Source organism: Gymnoscopelus braueri (assembly GCF_963280865.1).
Source record: "Gymnoscopelus braueri genome assembly, chromosome: 23".
NCBI lineage: Eukaryota > Metazoa > Chordata > Actinopteri > Myctophiformes > Myctophidae > Gymnoscopelus > Gymnoscopelus braueri.
The window spans coordinates 15353853-15372975 of NC_137625.1; the positions used below are offsets into that span (position 1 = coordinate 15353853).

General features: G+C 43.7%; 2 protein-coding genes across 3 annotated transcripts in view; both read left to right on the top strand.

The window, feature by feature from the left end:
• chst11 (carbohydrate (chondroitin 4) sulfotransferase 11) overlaps positions 1-8319 on the top strand; it is an 82876-nt gene extending 74557 nt beyond the window's left edge. For both annotated transcript variants that reach the window (XM_080420634.1, XM_080420635.1), the window contains exon 4: positions 879-8319. In XM_080420634.1, the coding sequence (XP_080276760.1) occupies positions 879-1503 (625 nt within the window). In that variant the 3' untranslated portion in view covers positions 1504-8319. The remainder of the gene's footprint in view (positions 1-878) is intronic.
• Positions 1-19054, top strand: part of LOC308079258 (thioredoxin reductase 1, cytoplasmic-like) — a 105661-nt gene extending 86607 nt beyond the window's left edge. Inside the window, exon 16 of the transcript XR_013932580.1 lies at positions 18451-19054. The gene's annotated coding sequence lies outside the window, so the exon portion shown is untranslated. The remainder of the gene's footprint in view (positions 1-18450) is intronic.
• The last annotated feature ends 69 nt before the right edge of the window (positions 19055-19123 follow it).

Consider the following 19123-nt stretch of genomic DNA (forward strand, 5'->3'; position numbering starts at 1 on the left):
ATACTGTGAAGTTGTTTACACAAAGTTAGGTGGCAGCTGTACTGGGAAAAAAATGCTGTTATATACCAAGTTTTTTATGCACATGGACATTTGATGATGCTCTATTTTATTCTCTTTTTTCTCTTTTCTGCACTCTCTTTCTTTTCTTTAAATCTTTTTAACGATTTCTATCATTATTCTGTTGTTGTTATTATCTATGCTGCTGCATTGTCTGAAGGGAGGTTTTACTCTAGCCTTTTTTAGGTTTTAGGTTTTACTCTCTAAATAGCCGATCATTGTGAGCTTGTAGCTATTTTTGCCTAATGTTCCGCCCAGAATATGGACGCTGGGTTTCCAGAGGTTAAACCCTCTATACATGATAGTAAACTAATACTCAGCACTGTACTTGGTCCACTCCTTTTTCCCCTCTAGAATAGTGATAATACAGTTAAAATGCTGAAACTCCGTTTCTGATGGCTGCTCAGACGGTCACGATGAGTGCTCGGAGGGGGGGGGGGGGCTGTGAGGGGTTAAGTGTCTTGCTCATGGACACTTCGACATGTATTACCACATCTGATTACCACACTCTACTAGTCTAAGCTACACCCGCATTATGTTTCCATCATGTCGCTGTCATTATTATCATCACACCTGACTCTTTTAGCTCATTGTGAGATTTGAGTGTTCCATTTTTTTCTGTCATTCTCTGCTTTTAAGTTGATTCAGTACAAACCTGGAAGATGGAAATGTATCTGATTATGCAAAATGCAAGCCGATTTAGCAACGAGTTATGCATTGTAAAATCCCCTCGTTGCTGAGTACAATTCCTGTTCTTTTGAATAGCCGTCCTGTGTAACGATCACATCGCTCACTGTCCCCCTCCCCCTGTCCCCCCACAGTGACCCCATGGAGATCCCGTCCAACGAGGCCCACATCCCGTCCAACCTGAAGACGCTCAACCAGTACAGCATCGCCGAGATCAACCACCGCCTGAAGAACTACCTCAAGTTCCTGTTTGTCCGCGACCCCTTCGAGAGGCTGGTCTCCGCCTACCGCAACAAGTTCACGCTCAAGTACAACTCGTCCTTCCACAAGCGCTTTGGCACGCGCATCGTCCGGCGCTACCGCAAGAACGCCACGCAGGACGCCCTGCTCAGCGGCGCCGACGTCAAGTTCCGCGAGTTCGCCGAGTACCTGGTGGACCCGGCCACGCAGCGCGACGGCCCGCTCAACGAGCACTGGCAGACGGTCTACCAGCTGTGCCACCCGTGCCACGTCCACTACGACCTGGTGGGCAAGTACGAGACGCTGGAGGAGGACGCCAACTTCGTCCTGCGCCTGATCGGCGTCGGGGACGCGCTGCGCTTCCCCAGCTACGCCAAGTCCACCCGCACCACGGACACCATGACGGCGCAGTTCTTCAGCAACATCAGCGCCCAGCAGCAGACCCAGCTGTACCAGCTCTACAAGCTGGACTTCCTCATGTTCAACTACTCCACGCCCGGCTACCTCCGGCTGGACTAACGGAGGCCCGGGGGGAACAGGGCCAGGACTCCGGGGCATGGCCGCCGCCTTTGTTCGCGGAGAGAAGAGGAATTGTTTTCCGGAAGTAAACTTGATCTGAAAAAACATTAAAAAAAACTGTCGTCGTTCCTTGCAGGGGTGGGGTCGGGAATTGGACACGTGACCAAAGGGTGAAGGACGGAAGGAAAGATGATGTGTGATTGAAGTCGGATTTCGGGTGTCGGGGTGATAGAAGGAGAGCACTGATTGGATCTGTAGATAGCAAGTGGGAGTGTCTATAAGCATGTGGGGAACGGAGGTATTGGTGGTGTGCAGAGGCTCCAGGAGGGCAGACACGCAGAGGGATTCTCAAAGAGAGTCTAGGTCGCTCCCTCCATATTTAATTGAACTGCTGAAAAATTAGGCTGCTTCAGATTCCGCAAAGCAAACAGCGGCCTCGCACGTGCCCTGACCCCCAAAGCATCGCGGGAGCTGAGCTTATCTCCCCCCTGCCCCGGTTCAATAGAGACATTCCGTCAAATTGTAAAACACATTTAATGTCCTTCACCACGCAGCACCAGGGTGCGTGTTTCGACGGCGCCCTGTCACCCTCGCTTGCATTGGATTCATGCATTTTAGAGGTAAGCTGGCTCATTGCCACCGCAAGGGTACCTAGCTGGCCATTGACTTGACTCAAACGACCTCTGCGGCGGTGAGCGGCGGCGGTGTGGCCTTAAGCCAACAGTTTCAAAGAAGCAGGCCTTGGTCGCTGCAGTGTCGGCAGAGGGGACTGAAAGAAGGAGGTACCTCTTGTCTTGTGTCATTTAGGATACTTCCACCGCATCAGTGACACACATGGAGACCCCGATTCTTCACATGTGACCCCCCCCCCCCCCCCCCCAAGCACCCTTAATACGTTAGGCCGCAGGAAGCGGTCGGAAAAGGTACAGGATGCGCCCGTGATATGAACGGGAACACCAGATGCAAATGGCAGGCCTCCGGGCCATCCCACTGAATGAACTGAGGCAGGAAAACGAAAAGACGGCCTGTGTGGTTGTGAAAGGGTTAAAGGGACAGGATCTCATAACCCCGCCCAGCCCCCCCCCCCCCAAACATTGGACTTTAGTGGACACACCTGGGGCCACGCCCATAAATCCCCTGCTCAGACGACCAAACATGTCTTTTAGTAAATTAAGATTTTTTATTTTCATGCTTTTCTTTTGTTTTTCACTTTTGTTGTCTTATGAAACATTGCTGCGAGCAGCAATAACAAAATATTATTTAATTTGCATTGTTGAGTTAAAAGAAAGAAAGAGAAAGGTTTAATATTTGTTTTCCCCTGGGCTGATAGTAGGTTTTAAAATGTTTTTGAGTTTTGTTTATCATGTCAAACCTTTTGTTCTCGGCTTGCACAACTATCAACGCTTAACATCTTCACTTCTCTTCATTTTGTGAAGGGCGTACAAGACATTTCAGTGTGTGGCTTTTGTCTCTCTGTGCGAGCTCTGGGATTTATCTACGTTGTTTCCCCTTGCCTTTTGTTAACAGTTTGGTGCCAAAATGTCTGTGAAACCACACAGATAGCGACAGCGTTTATGCTCAACCCACATCTTTGCTGTTCAGCATAATATCCATGGGAATAGTCCCTGCTCTCTGCTACAACATGGGAAAAAGTTAGCCAAGTGAAGTGTATACTGTATCAAGGGTATCAACGCACCACTTCCCACGCCACAGTGGCAGGATAATGTCACCCGTGGCAGCGACGTCGGAGCTAATAAGTGCATTGAGCGTGACACTGCACATGGGATTACGAGCGGTTTCGTGTGAATTGCTAGGGCGTGTTAGTGAGGACACAGATCAACACCAGCCCTAACTCATTGTAAAAACTGAGAGAGAGAGAGAGAGTCATCATTTTAAAAACAAGTCCTTTGTACTTTCTCAACAATTCCGACTACAAAGTCGTCAAGGAGGCTTTTTTATTGGGAATGGAGTGGCTCTTTATGGCACTTGACTGTTGAGGAGGAAGAAGTGACAGCAGAATTTGAATAATAACTCGTTTACGTATTTTCATATCCCCTCTCTCCCACCCTGCCTGTCAGGAGAAGTTCAGGCGAGGTTCTGTTTTAACAGACATGCTAGTGACAGCTTTTAGCCTTTGAAGCACTAGTGTGTGTGTGTGTGTGTGTGTGTGTGTGTGTGTGTGTGTGTGTGTGTGTGTGTGTGTGTGTGTGTGTGCGCGTGTGTGTGTGTGTGTGTGTGGTGTGCGTGCGTGTGCGTGTGCGTGTGCCTGTGCCTGTGAGTGTACAGTATGTATGTGTGTGCGCGCATGTGTGCATACACATGCGTGCAGGTCTGTGTACTGTGTGAGTGTGCATGGAGAATCATAATGAGAGAACCGTGTTTGTGTCCCACATATACACATCTGGGTCTAATAAAGGGAGCAGGCTACTGACTTGGCTTCCATCCCAAGCCCCAGTCGTCGTCCTCCTCCTCCTGAAGGAAACAATGGGCACATTCTTAAATAAGCGCCACCACCTCCCGAGTTTAAATGCATAATAAACGCCACTCGCTCGCGCGTGAGCGCGCGAACCGACACACTTAGCCAGCAGCACCTAAACCCGTGCCAATGTTGATGCCACGCAGCATCGTTTGCTGACTCAGCGGTCGCAGGGTGAGGCACACGTAGCAAGGGACGCCTCTTTCATTTCACACGCTGATTAAGCCCAAGCGTAAACTGCTCATTTAAGCCTCTCAAAATGGATGACGGGGCGCCGTACACAAATGGTCTCTCGGCAAGCAAACAAACTATTACGGAGGCCCTTTTTTCTTCTCTCCCTTCCCCTCTCTCCACAAGTGGCTCACAATTACCCCCCCGCCCCGAAGTGGAAATGCCTTTTTTTGGGGAGGTCGGTGTCAACCGTTCCATCCCTGTCCCTGCAGGAAAGGGGCAAACGCTACAAAACCTTGAGTGTTAATTTAACTGCACACTCTCAGAGTTTAAATTAACGCTCAGGACTTTACAGTGCAGGCTTCTTAAACAAACAGAGCTGGTACAAGCCCACGGCACAGCTGTTTGTCGCAGCTGTGGAAAGACTGACCGTATTTCAACCCACTTTTTGTCCCTATTCTTAAACTTCCACTGTCTGCTGCAGACAATATCAATAAATCCAGTTCCACTGGATGCTCAGTTGTCGTATGCTGTAAAAGTATTTATATACAAGTGGAGTGAACGGGTATATTTATGTTGTTTTTCCAACGACGTCTATTATTGGACAGAATTACATATTTACACTTTGGCTTACAGGAAGTCATCTGGGCAGACAAACACATCCACAGGTTGTTTGTTTTTTTTACTGTTCTTTGAGAGCAGGAATGGCTCATTATGATATTTGTTTTTATACATTATGCATTATATATTTAAGCCTTAATGTGAAGATCAACACTTGACTTTACATAACACATAGTGTTAGAATGCATGGTTGTCAGAGCAAGAGCTGTCTATTTACTCACTTAAAACAGTATAACTGCAAGGGTCATCCCGCAATTTAGTTTTTTTGTCACAAACGCAGAAGGTTCCTTTGGATATAAACAGTGGTGGAAGAAGTACTCTGATATTTTACTGAAGTAAAAGTAGCAATACCACAATGTAAAAAGTAAAAGGTCTGTGTTGAAAATGTCACTTAGCAGATCTACAAGCTCTTGCGATGCGTTGTGAGCTTGTAGATCGTTTATCTTCAAATGGCCTGGGTATAAAATTGGGCTAAAGTGGTTAATGTATGTTTTATAATGTAATAATTTATTTCTGCAAAGTAACTCAAGTTTTCAAATAATTGTAGTGGCGCAAAAGTGCAATTATTTGAGTAGAAGTAAAAGTACTGAAAATTGGAAATACTCCTTTTCTAAAGATACCTCAAAATCGTACTCAAGTGCAGTACTTGAGTACATGTACTTATTTACTCTCCACCACTGGTCATATCTCACGCTCATCAGTACAGAGAGACAAAGCCAGGAATGCTGTTAAACTCTGCTTTCCTTCCCTCTCCACAATGTATGTTTTGGATTACGTTTTTTTTCTATGATGTTTTTCTGTGTTGTTCTGTTACAGCTCCTGCAATAACCATTAACACAGGTCCACTGCCATGCCATGCCATTTGTACAGTATAGACATAGACAACATTGACGGTTGATCTTTATTATGTGTCATATTATGGAGCTGGGATTGCTGAATGGGTGATGTTTTTAGACCCTGCTCAGATGGTCCCATCGTATTTCTATGTATTTCTCTTGTGGCCTCACATACGCATAAATGCAACACGGAAGCCTAAATTATAAATTATACTTTCGTCGTACAACCGCGTCGCTTGCCGTAGTTAACTGATTTTCAAGGGAGAAACAATTAATTTCACCAGATAATTAGTTCCCCGGGGAGGGGAGGGTGTTACTATTTTGGGATAGATGCATGCTGGGACACAGACGTCCGCATTTTTGGGGGCTGACAAGACTTAATGCCACCCTTTTTCTAATGCCCAGATTTTGTAATGCTCCCTTTTTAATGCTGGACATTTAATGCCACCTTTCTGTCAAAAAAATATGAATGGTTCCAAACTGTGTCTCTGAGCCAAAATGTTAATTGTCCATTCATAGACTTGGAACAAGTCAGTAGTCAAGCTTTACGGTTCGCCAGTGCCTTCTGGGGTAAAGTACATTATATAAAAGTAAAACATAAATCATATTTGATTCCCCAGCTTTCTTACAAAACTGTATTACTGAAAATATTAAAACCCCTTTTTAATGCAAAAATAAATATTAAAGACCCCCTTTCTCACAAATCTTGCATGCGTGAAACATGCATCTACTCTAAATTGAGCACCCCCCCTTCCCCAGGACGACGGAGTATAAAAGGGCTCTCCACACTAAGAACGATGACTATAAATAATGGAATGAATATAAAATGCTGGAGTCCACACCATAACTATAATGAAGAGCGATTTCATGAATGATAGAAACACTGGCTGCCAGTCACAATCTATCCGAATTGAACACATCACTCATGTTCAGCTGATGACATTGCTGAGAGATGGGTGTTTTTTTTTGTTCAGACAGTGTCTGTAAAGACACTATGAAGAGGAAGGACATCTGGAATGCATTTGGGTTCACCTCGGACCACCAAAGTATGAATGATGTGTCTACGGAGTAACGGCCGTAACAGCTCATCGATATCCATTGTGGGGCCTCTAACACAGCTAGAGCGTGCAGTGTGTGCTTGGCGCCGCTGTTTTTACGGAACGTTATCGCTCACCAGTGTGGATTGCTCACATCATTATCGTTATAGTCATCGTTACAGTTCTCATCTCCTCTTGGTGTGGATGGCCCCTTAAATTAGGCTTTATGGCACTCCATCCCCTGTGCCTTTCAGCCTGGACACCGCGGAGCCACTGAAATGTTCAGAGTGCCTTCTCACTCTACTCTCCTGTTCCGAGCACTTTACTGTTATGTCACCTGGGCCTCTTCCTTATCTATATCACATATACTGTGTACACACACACACACACACACACACACACACACACACACACACACACACACACACACACACACACACACACACACACACACACACACACACACACACACACACACACACACACACACACACACACACACACACACACACACACACACACCGTGAAGCACCTGCAGGCCCTTTGTGTGACTGCACCAGGAGGTGTGGTGAAGAGAAGGGCCTTCAGACGGCCTAAAAGCTTTTTTTTAAATGTGGATCTGTGTTGCTTCAAACGCTTGTACGTCCTTCCAAAACCACGGGTCACAAAGCCTCCCATTTCCCTACTGTACCGGTCTCAGTTGTTTCATCTATCGCCAGATACTCTATATGTGTGCTGCATACTGTACTGTGTGTGTGTGTGTGTGTGTGTGTGTGTGTGTGTGTGTGTGTGTGTGTGTGTGTGTGTGTGTGTGTGTGTGTGTGTGTGTGTGTGTGTGTGTGTGTGTGTGTGTGTGTGTGTGTGTGTGTGTGTGTGTGTGTGTGTGTGTGTGTGTGTGTGTGTGTGTGCGTGTGCACGTGCGTGTGATTTTGATGGCTGGTGATGTTTCGAGTTGGGGTTGACTATTCTGTTAATGATATACCAGGAACAGCGTTTTCTGCTGTTGGCTGTACTGGAGTGCCTCATGAGAGCGTTTAATATAATAATAATAATAATAATAATAATAATAATAATTTATATTGCGCCTTTCAAGAGACCCAATGACGCTTTACATCAACAATTATATATATTCTCTCTCTCTATATATATAGTATATATATATATATATACTGTATACTGTATATCTACTATGTATATATGTAGTACCTATTCAAATGCAGGGTCTATGGTGTGTGTGTGTGTGTGTGTGTGTGTGTGTGTGTGTGTGTGTGCGTGCGTGTGCGTGTCCGTGTGCGTGTGTGTGCGTGTGTGTGCTCATGAACTCGCTCTGTACTGTACCCGTTCTGCCTTAGAGCAGTGAGACCCTCGTTCAAACAGGCTCCACCTATTTATTTATTTATTTGCAACCACCCAATACGTATTGCTATTACCATGGCAACACACCAAAACTCTCCATTTCTCTCTATCCTCATGGGACCCCCCCCCCCCCCAGCCATTCTGTTTTTGTTTCAGTTCGTTTTTTCACCAAATTCACCCAAAAACATTAATATTCGACGATATACGTATATACATGTTCAGTATATATATATATCATCTGTGGGAGAAGATTTTTGATCTTGTGGTGTGATCCATGGTTCATTCTGTCAGATGTTTTCACAATAAAATGCAGCAGAAACTCAAATTCCAAATGTCTCCGCAGTTGTTCTGTGTCAATGTCAGACTGAGTTTGGTAGACTGCACACACACACACACACACACACACACACACACACACACACACACACACACTACACTAGCGTTTCTCAACGGAGGCAGTAAATGGGGGCTGAGGTGCTCTTGGGGATGGGGGAGGGGGGGGGGGGGGGGCAGCAGTTTAATATACAGGTATTCAAGCACATTTTCTTCATTTCATCCTAGACTTTTTCATTAACTCTGCAGTCAAATGAGGCATGGTTTCTGAATTGTGTGTACAGTAGATGCACGTTTTTTATTGGGATGACGATAGAAGATTGGCTAGATGTGTTAAGTGTTGAATGGGGTTTGTACAGATGACGGCATGTCTGGAAAGGCTACTAAAGCCTAATTCATACTCCGCTGTGCGACGGTGTTGCTTGCCGAAAAAAACAAACACATTTATAAACCAACAACGATGCAACACGTTGTTGGCATTTAGACAGGGTCTGACAGCCCCCCATTGTGTCAGTATCATGTGACATGATACTGACCATGATACTGACATGATACTGACCATGATACTGACATGATACTGACCATGACACTGACATGATACTGACCATGATACTGACATGATACTGACCATGATACTGACATGATACTGACCATGATACTGACATGATACTGACCATGATACTGACATGATACTGACCATGATACTGACATGACACTGACATGATACTGACCATGATACTGACCATGACACTGACATGATACTGACCATGATACTGACCATGATACTGACATGATACTGACCATGATACTGACATGATACTGACCATGATACTGACCATGATACTGACCATGATACTGACCATGATACTGACCATGACACTGACATGATACTGACATGATACTGACCATGACACTGACATGATACTGACCATGATACTGACCATGATTCCGACATGATACTGACATGATACTGACATGATACTGACCATGACACTGACATGATACTGACCATGACACTGACATGATACTGACCATGATACTGACCATGATACTGACATGATACTGACCATGACACTGACATGATACTGACCATGATTCTGACATGATACTGACATGATACTGACCATGACACTGACATGATACTGACCATGATTCTGACATGATACTGACATGATACTGACCATGATACTGACCATGATACTGACATGATACTGACCATGACACTGACATGATACTGACCATGATTCTGACATGATACTGACATGATACTGACCATGATACTGACATGATACTGACCATGATACTGACCATGACACTGACATGATACTGACCATGATTCTGATATGATACTGACATGATACTGACCATGATACTGACATTTTTAAGTGGGTGTGGGGTTGGTAAGGGACCTGGGTATAGGATAGGGGGCACTGGCCCAAAAAAGCTTGAGAACTACTGCACTACCACTATCATATCTATACCATAACACGCTACACCCAGCACATACAGCAACACATGAATCCTCTTTTTCCATAGTTACTGTAGTAGACAAGGACATAGCTTGGGTTGTGGCCTACGGAAACACAATACACATCTGTAAATGCCCCACTGGAACTCCCTACTCTAGCAGCTGTGTTTGGATCCCCCACCCACGTGGTTGTCCATGTCTGAGCCTGCGGAGCCCAACAGCACTGGAAAGACCCTCATCTGTCTGTCATTACGTCAAAGTTGTGCACTGTGCTCAGTGGTTCTTTTTAAGTGGGCACCTTTGAAGAAATGCCCCTGGGTATATATATGTATATTTAAAAAACAACAGTGCCAAGACCGATCGCACTGAGACACCACAAACAGGCCTTTCGTTAATAGAAAGCACTACGCCCCTACCACCCGACACACATAAACACACACACACACACACACACACACACACACACACACACACACACACACACACACACACACACACACACACACACACACACACACACACACATACACACACACACACACACACTGTACTCACCCTGTACCCACCCATGACCTTCAGCAACAATCAGTCGCAGAAGGAAAAGAACGAACCCTTTAAACTTCAAGCCTCAAATTCAAGCCCTCATGATTCAGTTACATTCACCTCTCAAGCTATTCTAAACATGGCGGCTGATGGGGAATGTTTGCTCTTTTGATGGTCAACCTAACGCGTCCAGCACGCCCCCTGATATTGGCAGAGTTCCTCCTCCTGGCTGACCTTGTGGTCCAAGTCCCTGGTATGTCAGAAATACACTCTACCCTCCCTGCTCTCTCTGGCTTTCTACACCCTGTCATTAGGTGGAGGCAGACTGCAGCAGGGAAGCTGTGTGTGTGTGTGTGTGTGTGTGTGTGTGTGTGTGTGTGTGTGTGTGTGTGTGTGTGTGTGTGTGTGTGTGTGTGTGTGTGTGTGTGTGTGTGTGTGTGTGTGTGTGCGTGTGCGTCTGTGTGTGTGTTTAAATCAGAAGGCAGCGTAGGGGTAGGGCACAAGAAACAACTGCAAAGAACATAGAGAAATAGAGTGTAAGAGTGACAGAGAGATTGAGAGAGGCAGTCTGTAAATGCTGTGTGCTACCAGTCTCTGTGCTGTATGTACAGTATGTTACCTCTGTTGCATTTTTTGGACCTTTGAAGTTTAAGCACTGAGGCGCAAACCACTCATGTGACATATTTGGCGAAAATGACTTTTATGTCATCATTTTAAAGGTCTCTATGAGCCCTATCAGATGGTAAAAGAATATGGGCAGTGTGATTTAAACTTTTTGAAATAAAGGCTGAAAACCTAAAGGCGTAAGTGAAAACCTTAGTAGAGTACAAAAGGCGTAAGTGCTTTGAACATGGTCAGTATCATGGTCAGTATCATGGTCAGTATCATGTCACTATCATGGTCAGTATCATGTCACTATCATGGTCAGTATCATGGTCAGTGTCATGGTCAGTATCATGGTCAGTATCATGTCAGTATCATGTCAGTATCATGGTCAGTATCATGGTCAGTATCATGTCAGTATCATGGTCAGTATCATGGTCAGTATCATGGTCAGTATCATGGTCAGTGTCATGGTCAGTATCATGGTCAGTATCATGTCACTATCATGGTCAGTGTCATGGTCAGTATCATGGTCAGTATCATGTCACTATCATGGTCAGTATCATGTCACTATCATGGTCAGTATCATGGTCAGTATCATGGTCAGTATCAGGTCAGTATCATGGTCAGTATCATGGTCAGTATCATGTCAGTATCATGGTCAGTATCATGGTCAGTATCATGTCAGTATCATGGTCAGTATCATGTCAGTATCATGGTCAGTATCATGTCAGTATCATGTCAGTATCATGGTCAGTATCATGTCAGTATCATGTCAGTACCATGTCAGTAGTATCATGTCAGTATCATGGTCAGTATCATGGTCAGTATCATGTCAGTATCATGGTCAGTATCATGTCAGTATCATGTCAGTATCATGGTCAGTATCATGTCAGTATCATGGTCAGTATCATGTCAGTATCATGTCAGTATCATGGTCAGTATCATGGTCAGTATCATGTCAGTATCATGGTCAGTATCATGGTCAGTATCATGTCAGTATCATGGTCAGTATCATGGTCAGTATCATGTCAGTATCATGGTCAACATACATGAACACCACATTTTGGGCTGAACACAGTAGTGGAAAGTTACTAAGTATATTTACTCAAGTACTGTACAATGTTCAATATTTTTTACTTCTAAACCCATTCGTTTTTCCCCCCCTAATGGGTTCCCAGAACGTGTCAAACGACTGACAGTTTGACTTACAGGTGATGAGGGACAGGTTGTGGAGGAATAGATGACCATCCTGTGTGAGGTCAAGGATCTCCCCAAAGTAAATGTCCGGTACAGACGTGGTAGTGAAGTTTGAGACGGTTGAAAGGTACTGCTTGCCAGGACTAGACTCAAGACGTCAGCTAAGAAAAGAAGTCCTGGACCTATCCTCCCTCTCCCTCTCCCTCTCTGGTAATTGGGGTCTCTCAGGTGTTCTCAGGCCGACACATACACCTGTATGCGGTGTACAGTAGATACTGTATGATTCTCAGCACATAGTGATAATAAATGGGATTATGTGTCCCACCTGGTCGCCAAACCACAGACACATTCCCATTTGGGGTTTGATGCCAAATAAATGAGATTGATAACGGGCTAAACAAGGACAGATCGACCGGTGCTTCCGGGTTCCAAGAGCACCGTGTGCCCAATCTACGAGGCTGAGTCATCTGTCCCGCACGGACACGCGGCTATTGATCTTCTCTCGTCACCGGCACACTTACTGTCAGCACGAGAGCCGGGGGACGGCAGAGAGAGGGGGACAGAGGTCACAGTGTCACGGGCAGGCCATCCAACTGTCTGTCTGTGGGTTCTGGGTGACTCAAGGATAAAGACGGGATATACTCTAGGTAAAGGGAGAGCGGTGCAGGCAGGGTGGCCCGATCTGCTTATTATAACTTCCCCGCAATATTTTATTTGAAAATAGCAGATCTACAAGCTCACATGTATATGTTAAAGTGCTCATGTGGCCCAAAGTCGCTTCTTTTGGGCTGGTTTTCCTAGACCTGGTTGCTTGTTTCTGTCACAGAATCTGGCAACACGGGGTGCAGGTCACGTCAGGCCAACGTCAGTGTTCTGTAAATTAGGTTAGCATTCCAGGTACAGTCTCACTCCATATTGTTCCGTGTCTTGGAGGAATGTCACCCTAGGCTGTCAGGAATGTTCTCTGTTTACTCAAAGAAAACACAAGTAGACATTTCCTTCTGGTTAGTCTGGTGGCCTAATAAGTAAAACAACTCAATATATGTGTAATGAAAATGTTGAGACTGACCAAGCTACTGTACTTATGTGAAAGTACAGAATATTTAACTGCGAGAACTCCCAATTGAGTTTTGTGTTAAGATCTAGAGAGGAGACATTGAAAACTCTCAGTCAAGACTGTCTCAAGAGGCTACTCATAATCTGCAAACCTTGAGCCTGTGGGTTCAAGTCCCAGGTGGGAAAGCCACCCCCAGCAGAGGAAAGAATTAAATAATGGTAATACTTTCACATAAGGTACCCGTAATTAACACTGCATTTATGATTACTTAATACATTATTCAAGCGCTAAGCGTTAATTAAACGTTAATTAAGCATTAATTAGGCATTAATTCATCATGAGGTCCTTGTAATTCATCATTAATTAACATCATTAGTTAATCATTAGTTAAGCAAAGTCACTTAATACATCAATTACAAGGAATTCATGATGAATTAATGCTTAATTAACGCTTAATTAACGCTTAAATAATATATTAAGTAATCATAAATTAAGCGCTAACGGGTAACTTATGAGCAAGTGTTACTGAAATAGGGGTATTTTGAATCATTAGCTCAATGGTCTAAAAGCGTGTGGGTGAGACATACTGTAGGTTGTGTGTTTCAGCTTCGGTTGAACTTCATTGTCACCTTTGATCGTCATCCTACGCCTCAAATCGCATGATTTCTCATGAAGCTCATCAAGCTGCCTCCGACAACCTTGAGCCTCTTGCACCAGACAGCCACAAAATCTGCCACTATACTGGACCAGTTAGCGAGAGCTTTTCAACCTTTCCTACAGAAGTTGCCTTTCAAAACTACTTTTCATATGAGGATTAAACTCATACAGGGATGCAAGGATTAAACTCATAAGCTTGTGAACTTCAGACAAGAACTTAACCCACTCAATCAAAGTCTGCTGCGCCTGACCAGAAACACTTTGCAGTTATACTTTTGGTCGTTATCTTGCAATACAGCAAGTCAGGAGTACAGACGAGACTTTAATGCACAACTTCAAAATCTTCAAACGTGCACAATTTCTATACAGGCACCTGACTACAAGCACTTTTCAATGACTATTTTGCATGCCGCAAGCTTTTAAAATATGCAAGCCAAGGGCTAGGGGGCTTGGGGAGGGGGGCTCATATCCCAAACACATTGAGAAGTTGAATAATCATATGGAGTGTGTGGTTATTCTTCTTTTTCTTTGTTGGAACATATACCATAACCAGTTTGGTGTGCATTTACCACTACACTGCACAATCATTCCAAATGACTGTGTGTTTAGAAGGAGAAAAAAATATCAGCCTAGGGTAACGCTTCTCCTGTGCCATCATCAACTCGACAAGTAGAAGCACATGGCAGTTAAAGCTGAATGATTGCTGGCTATAATTTGATTGGTGTAGGTGCAGTCAGACACAAATCAAAATGCTCGTCAGTCATTATTCATTCCGCAATTGGCAGCAAACGTTGAAATTCCTCTGGGCACGTGGATTTGAACACATTAAGATCGACCTGACATCACCGGCTAGAAAAACACCTCTCTGGAGGAATCTGCTCCCAATTAACCGTACTGTGAATCAAGTATTGTTTCCCAAAATGAGGACCGGCACCTCGGCACCCGGGGAGCTGCCAGGGTATTCGACCTGTGTGACGCTGGGGGAGATTAGCTACCCTTCAGGCTCCTCTTATGTCTGGGGCTCTGCTGATAATAGCCCCTAGGGCCACTTGAAGTGGGGGAAAAACGTCCACGCCTGGTTTAGGTTTCATAGGCCTTCTGGACCTATCTGGGTCACTACTGCTAAGCCAGCAGACCAAGGGGACCAAGTAACTTCTCGTGTACCCCCCAAAACTCCATGCCCTCGTTTATCAACCTTGAACTGGGCTCACTTGCCACTGTTAAAAAAATCTGACTGTCTAGACACTAACAGTGGTACATTGTTAAGCGATGTGTGCACACGCTGACTAAATTATATCAATCAGGGTCACCCCCTATAATAAAACAGTAAAAAAAACAAAATGCACACCAGGAGTGGTTGTTCAGGGCCCTGATAATGAGGTGTTTCCAGAGGTCCATCATTGTCGTTATGAACATGATGCATCACAGGCTTCGTCAGCCAGTAAAAAACAGCAAAAAAAACAACTAACAAAAACATATTTGTTAAAAGATTTAACGTCTTTCATTTTGAAAAGAGATTTAATACCCAATGAACTCTCTAACATCGATGGACACTTGCTCGCTTTCCCCATTCTTCTTTATTATTCATTTGTTTTTCCACTACCTTTATAGGAAGTGTATTATGTTGCTTCCCAAAGGACATGAGGGAGGGTATCTTTTGTCTCGTTTGTGATAAGTAAGAAAAACAACAGAAAACTAAAGAACCATCTTTGATATTGTGATATTGTGTAGTAGGACAGTTTTATTGTACACCCTTTGAATAAATCTGGTTCAAAAAAAAAAACAGCTTCATCTGAACACCAGACTTCTTTGAGCCTGGGAACAAAATATAACCATGACAAATCACATGGAAGGTAGGAAGAATCCATTGGTTAAAGTGGACAAGGCAGAGCTAATGCATCTCTCAATGTCCAAAGACACAGGGGAATCTCTATTTTGCTTTCTTTTTATCAGTGGTGTAAAGTAACCAAGTACATTTACTTAAGTACTGTACTCGAGTACAATTGAGGTATTTGTACTTTACTTGAGTATTCCCAATTTCCAATACTTTTACTTCTACTCCACTACATCTCAGAGGCAAATATTGTACAATTATTTGACAACTTTAGTTACTAGTTACTTTGCAGATATAAATTATTACATTATAAATCATAGATTAACCACTTTAGCCCCGTTTTATACCTCGGCTATTTAAAAATAGCCGATCTACAAGCTCACAACGCGTCGCGATGCGACGCGTTCTGAGCTTGTAGATCTGCTATTTTCAAACATGTTAATACTTAAAGTACATTTTGATACCAATACTTTTGTACTTTTACTCAAGTCAATTTTGAATTCCGGACTTTTACTTGTAACAGAGTACTTCTACATAGCAGTATTGATACTTTTACTTAAGTAAAACATTTGAGTACTCTTTCCACCACTGCTATTTATCCTTATCCGCCTTGTCATGCTTCCTTTTCAACTGAAGTAGAAATATCATGCAAAACATCTAAGGTACTGTATATGTTCTTATCAGTAGGGGTAGTCTACGGGTAGTAGTAGTATGTCTAACCGATTCCTTTCTGATTCCATCTTATGAAGAGCATTTGATTATCTCCGACATAAACACTGCTTCATACTCCCAACTTAGCTAAATCAATCATGCCTTATCCAGGATGACACCCATCACGCTAATCATTCATGGAGTGCTACTGTACATGTTAAACAGAGATGATGCGGACAGGTGGGTGTGAAGGGTGGCATTTGTGTGGAAAATGCATGTTCCTTGGAACGCAGCGGTCAAGAAAGAGGATGAACAATTTCTGCTCGTGTTGTCATGGTGATGGTCTGTGATCGTGGGAGAACACAGACATTTGTTGGCCTAACTTGAGGCAAACGGAGAGAGAGAGAGAGAGAGAGAGACAGAGACAGAGAAAGAAAGAAACCACCCAATACAACACTGCTGTGTTTCCATATGGCTTAGTATTCAAGCCTTTGTCAGCTCACGTCCTGAGCTGATTTGACTTATTCTTTCTCAACAATATGGCAATGCCTCCAACTCTGGACAAGCCATTTAAAAAAAGAACAGCATACGGAAAGCCACCAAAGAATCACAAAATTAGTTATTTATCAAATGCTGGACATTTATTAAAACATTTATTTATGCCAATGTATGCCACGAAAGCAAACGTACAACAGTTATTGTCAGAAAATTGGTAGTGAGTACAAAATGAAAACAATTCTTAAATCGCACAGTATTACAATGCAAGTAGAAAAAAAAATTACATTTATGGCGTGACTAATACCATGTCAACCAGTGAATCTCAAGAGGCACATGATCATTGGAATTGGCTTGGAGAGACAGAGAATCACTGTGCATACATGTAAACAACAGCATGTGCTTGGCGTGCATATTGTCCACGGTAGAAATAATGATTCTGCTGGCACTGCCCTGTCTGAACCCACATCAATGGCAAGATGAATAAATAAAAAGGAGGAAAAAGAATGGGAACGTCTGTGCATCTGAGAGAGCTGGGGGGGGGGTTACGAAGACAATTCCTCTCATTTGCTAAACCCATTCAGACCTGGAAAGCATCGGTGTCATTTTAGATCGTAGCTATATATATATATATATATATACATATATAGCAACATAGGATTTCAAGAAAACTGTTAGGATTTCGAAGGCATTTTGCTGCTGTCGGGCAGAAACCTCTTATCTCCATTTTCTAACTTTTTCGTAAATTAAAGCCCTACTTGATCATACTACAGCATTGGTTCTCAAAGTGGGGTCCCGGGACCCCCAGGGGGTACTTGAGGGGGTTCCAGGGGGTCCCCAGCTAAATGATGGATAGGAACCAAATGGACCCTTATGGGTCTGTAACTCTGAGAGTGTCCATTTGGTTCCATTTGTTCACTCTCAGAGTTACATTAACATTGATTTTAACAACATGAATTGGGGTCCCAGAGATAGAAATGCCATTAAATGGGGGCCCGTAGCCTCTAATTCAAGTCAAACTGGGGGTCCTTGAAATTAAAATGGTTGAGAATCACTGCTAGAGCCGTAACAAATCTTCTCTTATGGGGTCCCTGGCTAATCTTTTCAAATGGGGGTCCGCGGGCTAATAAGTGTCAATTTGTGGGTCCTTGACATGAAAAAGTTGGAGAACCACTGTACTACAGCGTCACACAAAAGTACCTAAACATCCACAACCTGTGGATCTGCTACTTTTGCTATTTTTGAATTTGAATCCTGAAAAGTAACAGTTTTGGACACAGAGGTTTCCACAGAGGTTTCCACCCGACAGAGCTGATTCTACAAATGTCTTCTAAATCCCAACAGTATTCTGAAAAAACTTATGTTTCTATATCAGTGTCAGTGGATCTCAAACTTTTTCATGTCAAGGACCCCCAAAATGATATGTATTTGACCACCGACCCCCATCTCAATATATGTTGTTCCAGGGACCCCCCCAGAAGCAAAGATTTGAGTTAAAAATGTTCGCTTTAAAACAATATATATTCAAAGATTTTCACACATTTTCATGATTTCTCAAAAATAGCAGATCTACAAGCTCGTAGCGCGGCACTCGGTGCCGCGCTATGAGCTTGCAGATCTGCTATTTTTGAATAGCCAAAGTGTAAAATAATGCTTTTTAGCTCAAATCAAAAAGTGACACAGATGCGTTCCAGGTCTCAATGGGTTAACACGACGGCTGCAAGTACCATTAGCATTCACAGAGACTCATTATTGGGCCAATCATGTCATGCTTATGTTATTGACATCCTCTGCATGTGGCATTATTATAGACAAGACTCAAATACATGGCGGTAAATGGAAGCATGAAAACCCATATTACTGTGCGTGCTTCAGACAGAGACTCTGACCTGGGGTTCAGACACACCACGTCAAACACCATAGTGGTGGGCACTACTATTGGCCACCATAGTGGTGGCACTCGGTGCCCGCGCTATGAGCTTGTATATCTGCTATTTTTCAATAGCCAAAGTGTAAAATAAAACAAAAAATGACACACAGATGCTTCTCCAAGGCCTTTAAAGGGTTAAACATTGGAATGGCACGGGACGTCTGCAAAATACGTGCCTGGTAACAAACAGGCAAAAATTCTAAGCTAAAAAATATTGGCGTTTAATTTCCCCACCCCGACGAGGATCCAGCGGGGACCTAATGTTAAGTGCCTCGGTGCAAAGAAACATCATGGGTTTATCTCAAAGGCGATGAGCAAGTGAAGAGAACAACAGTTATGGAATACATATATT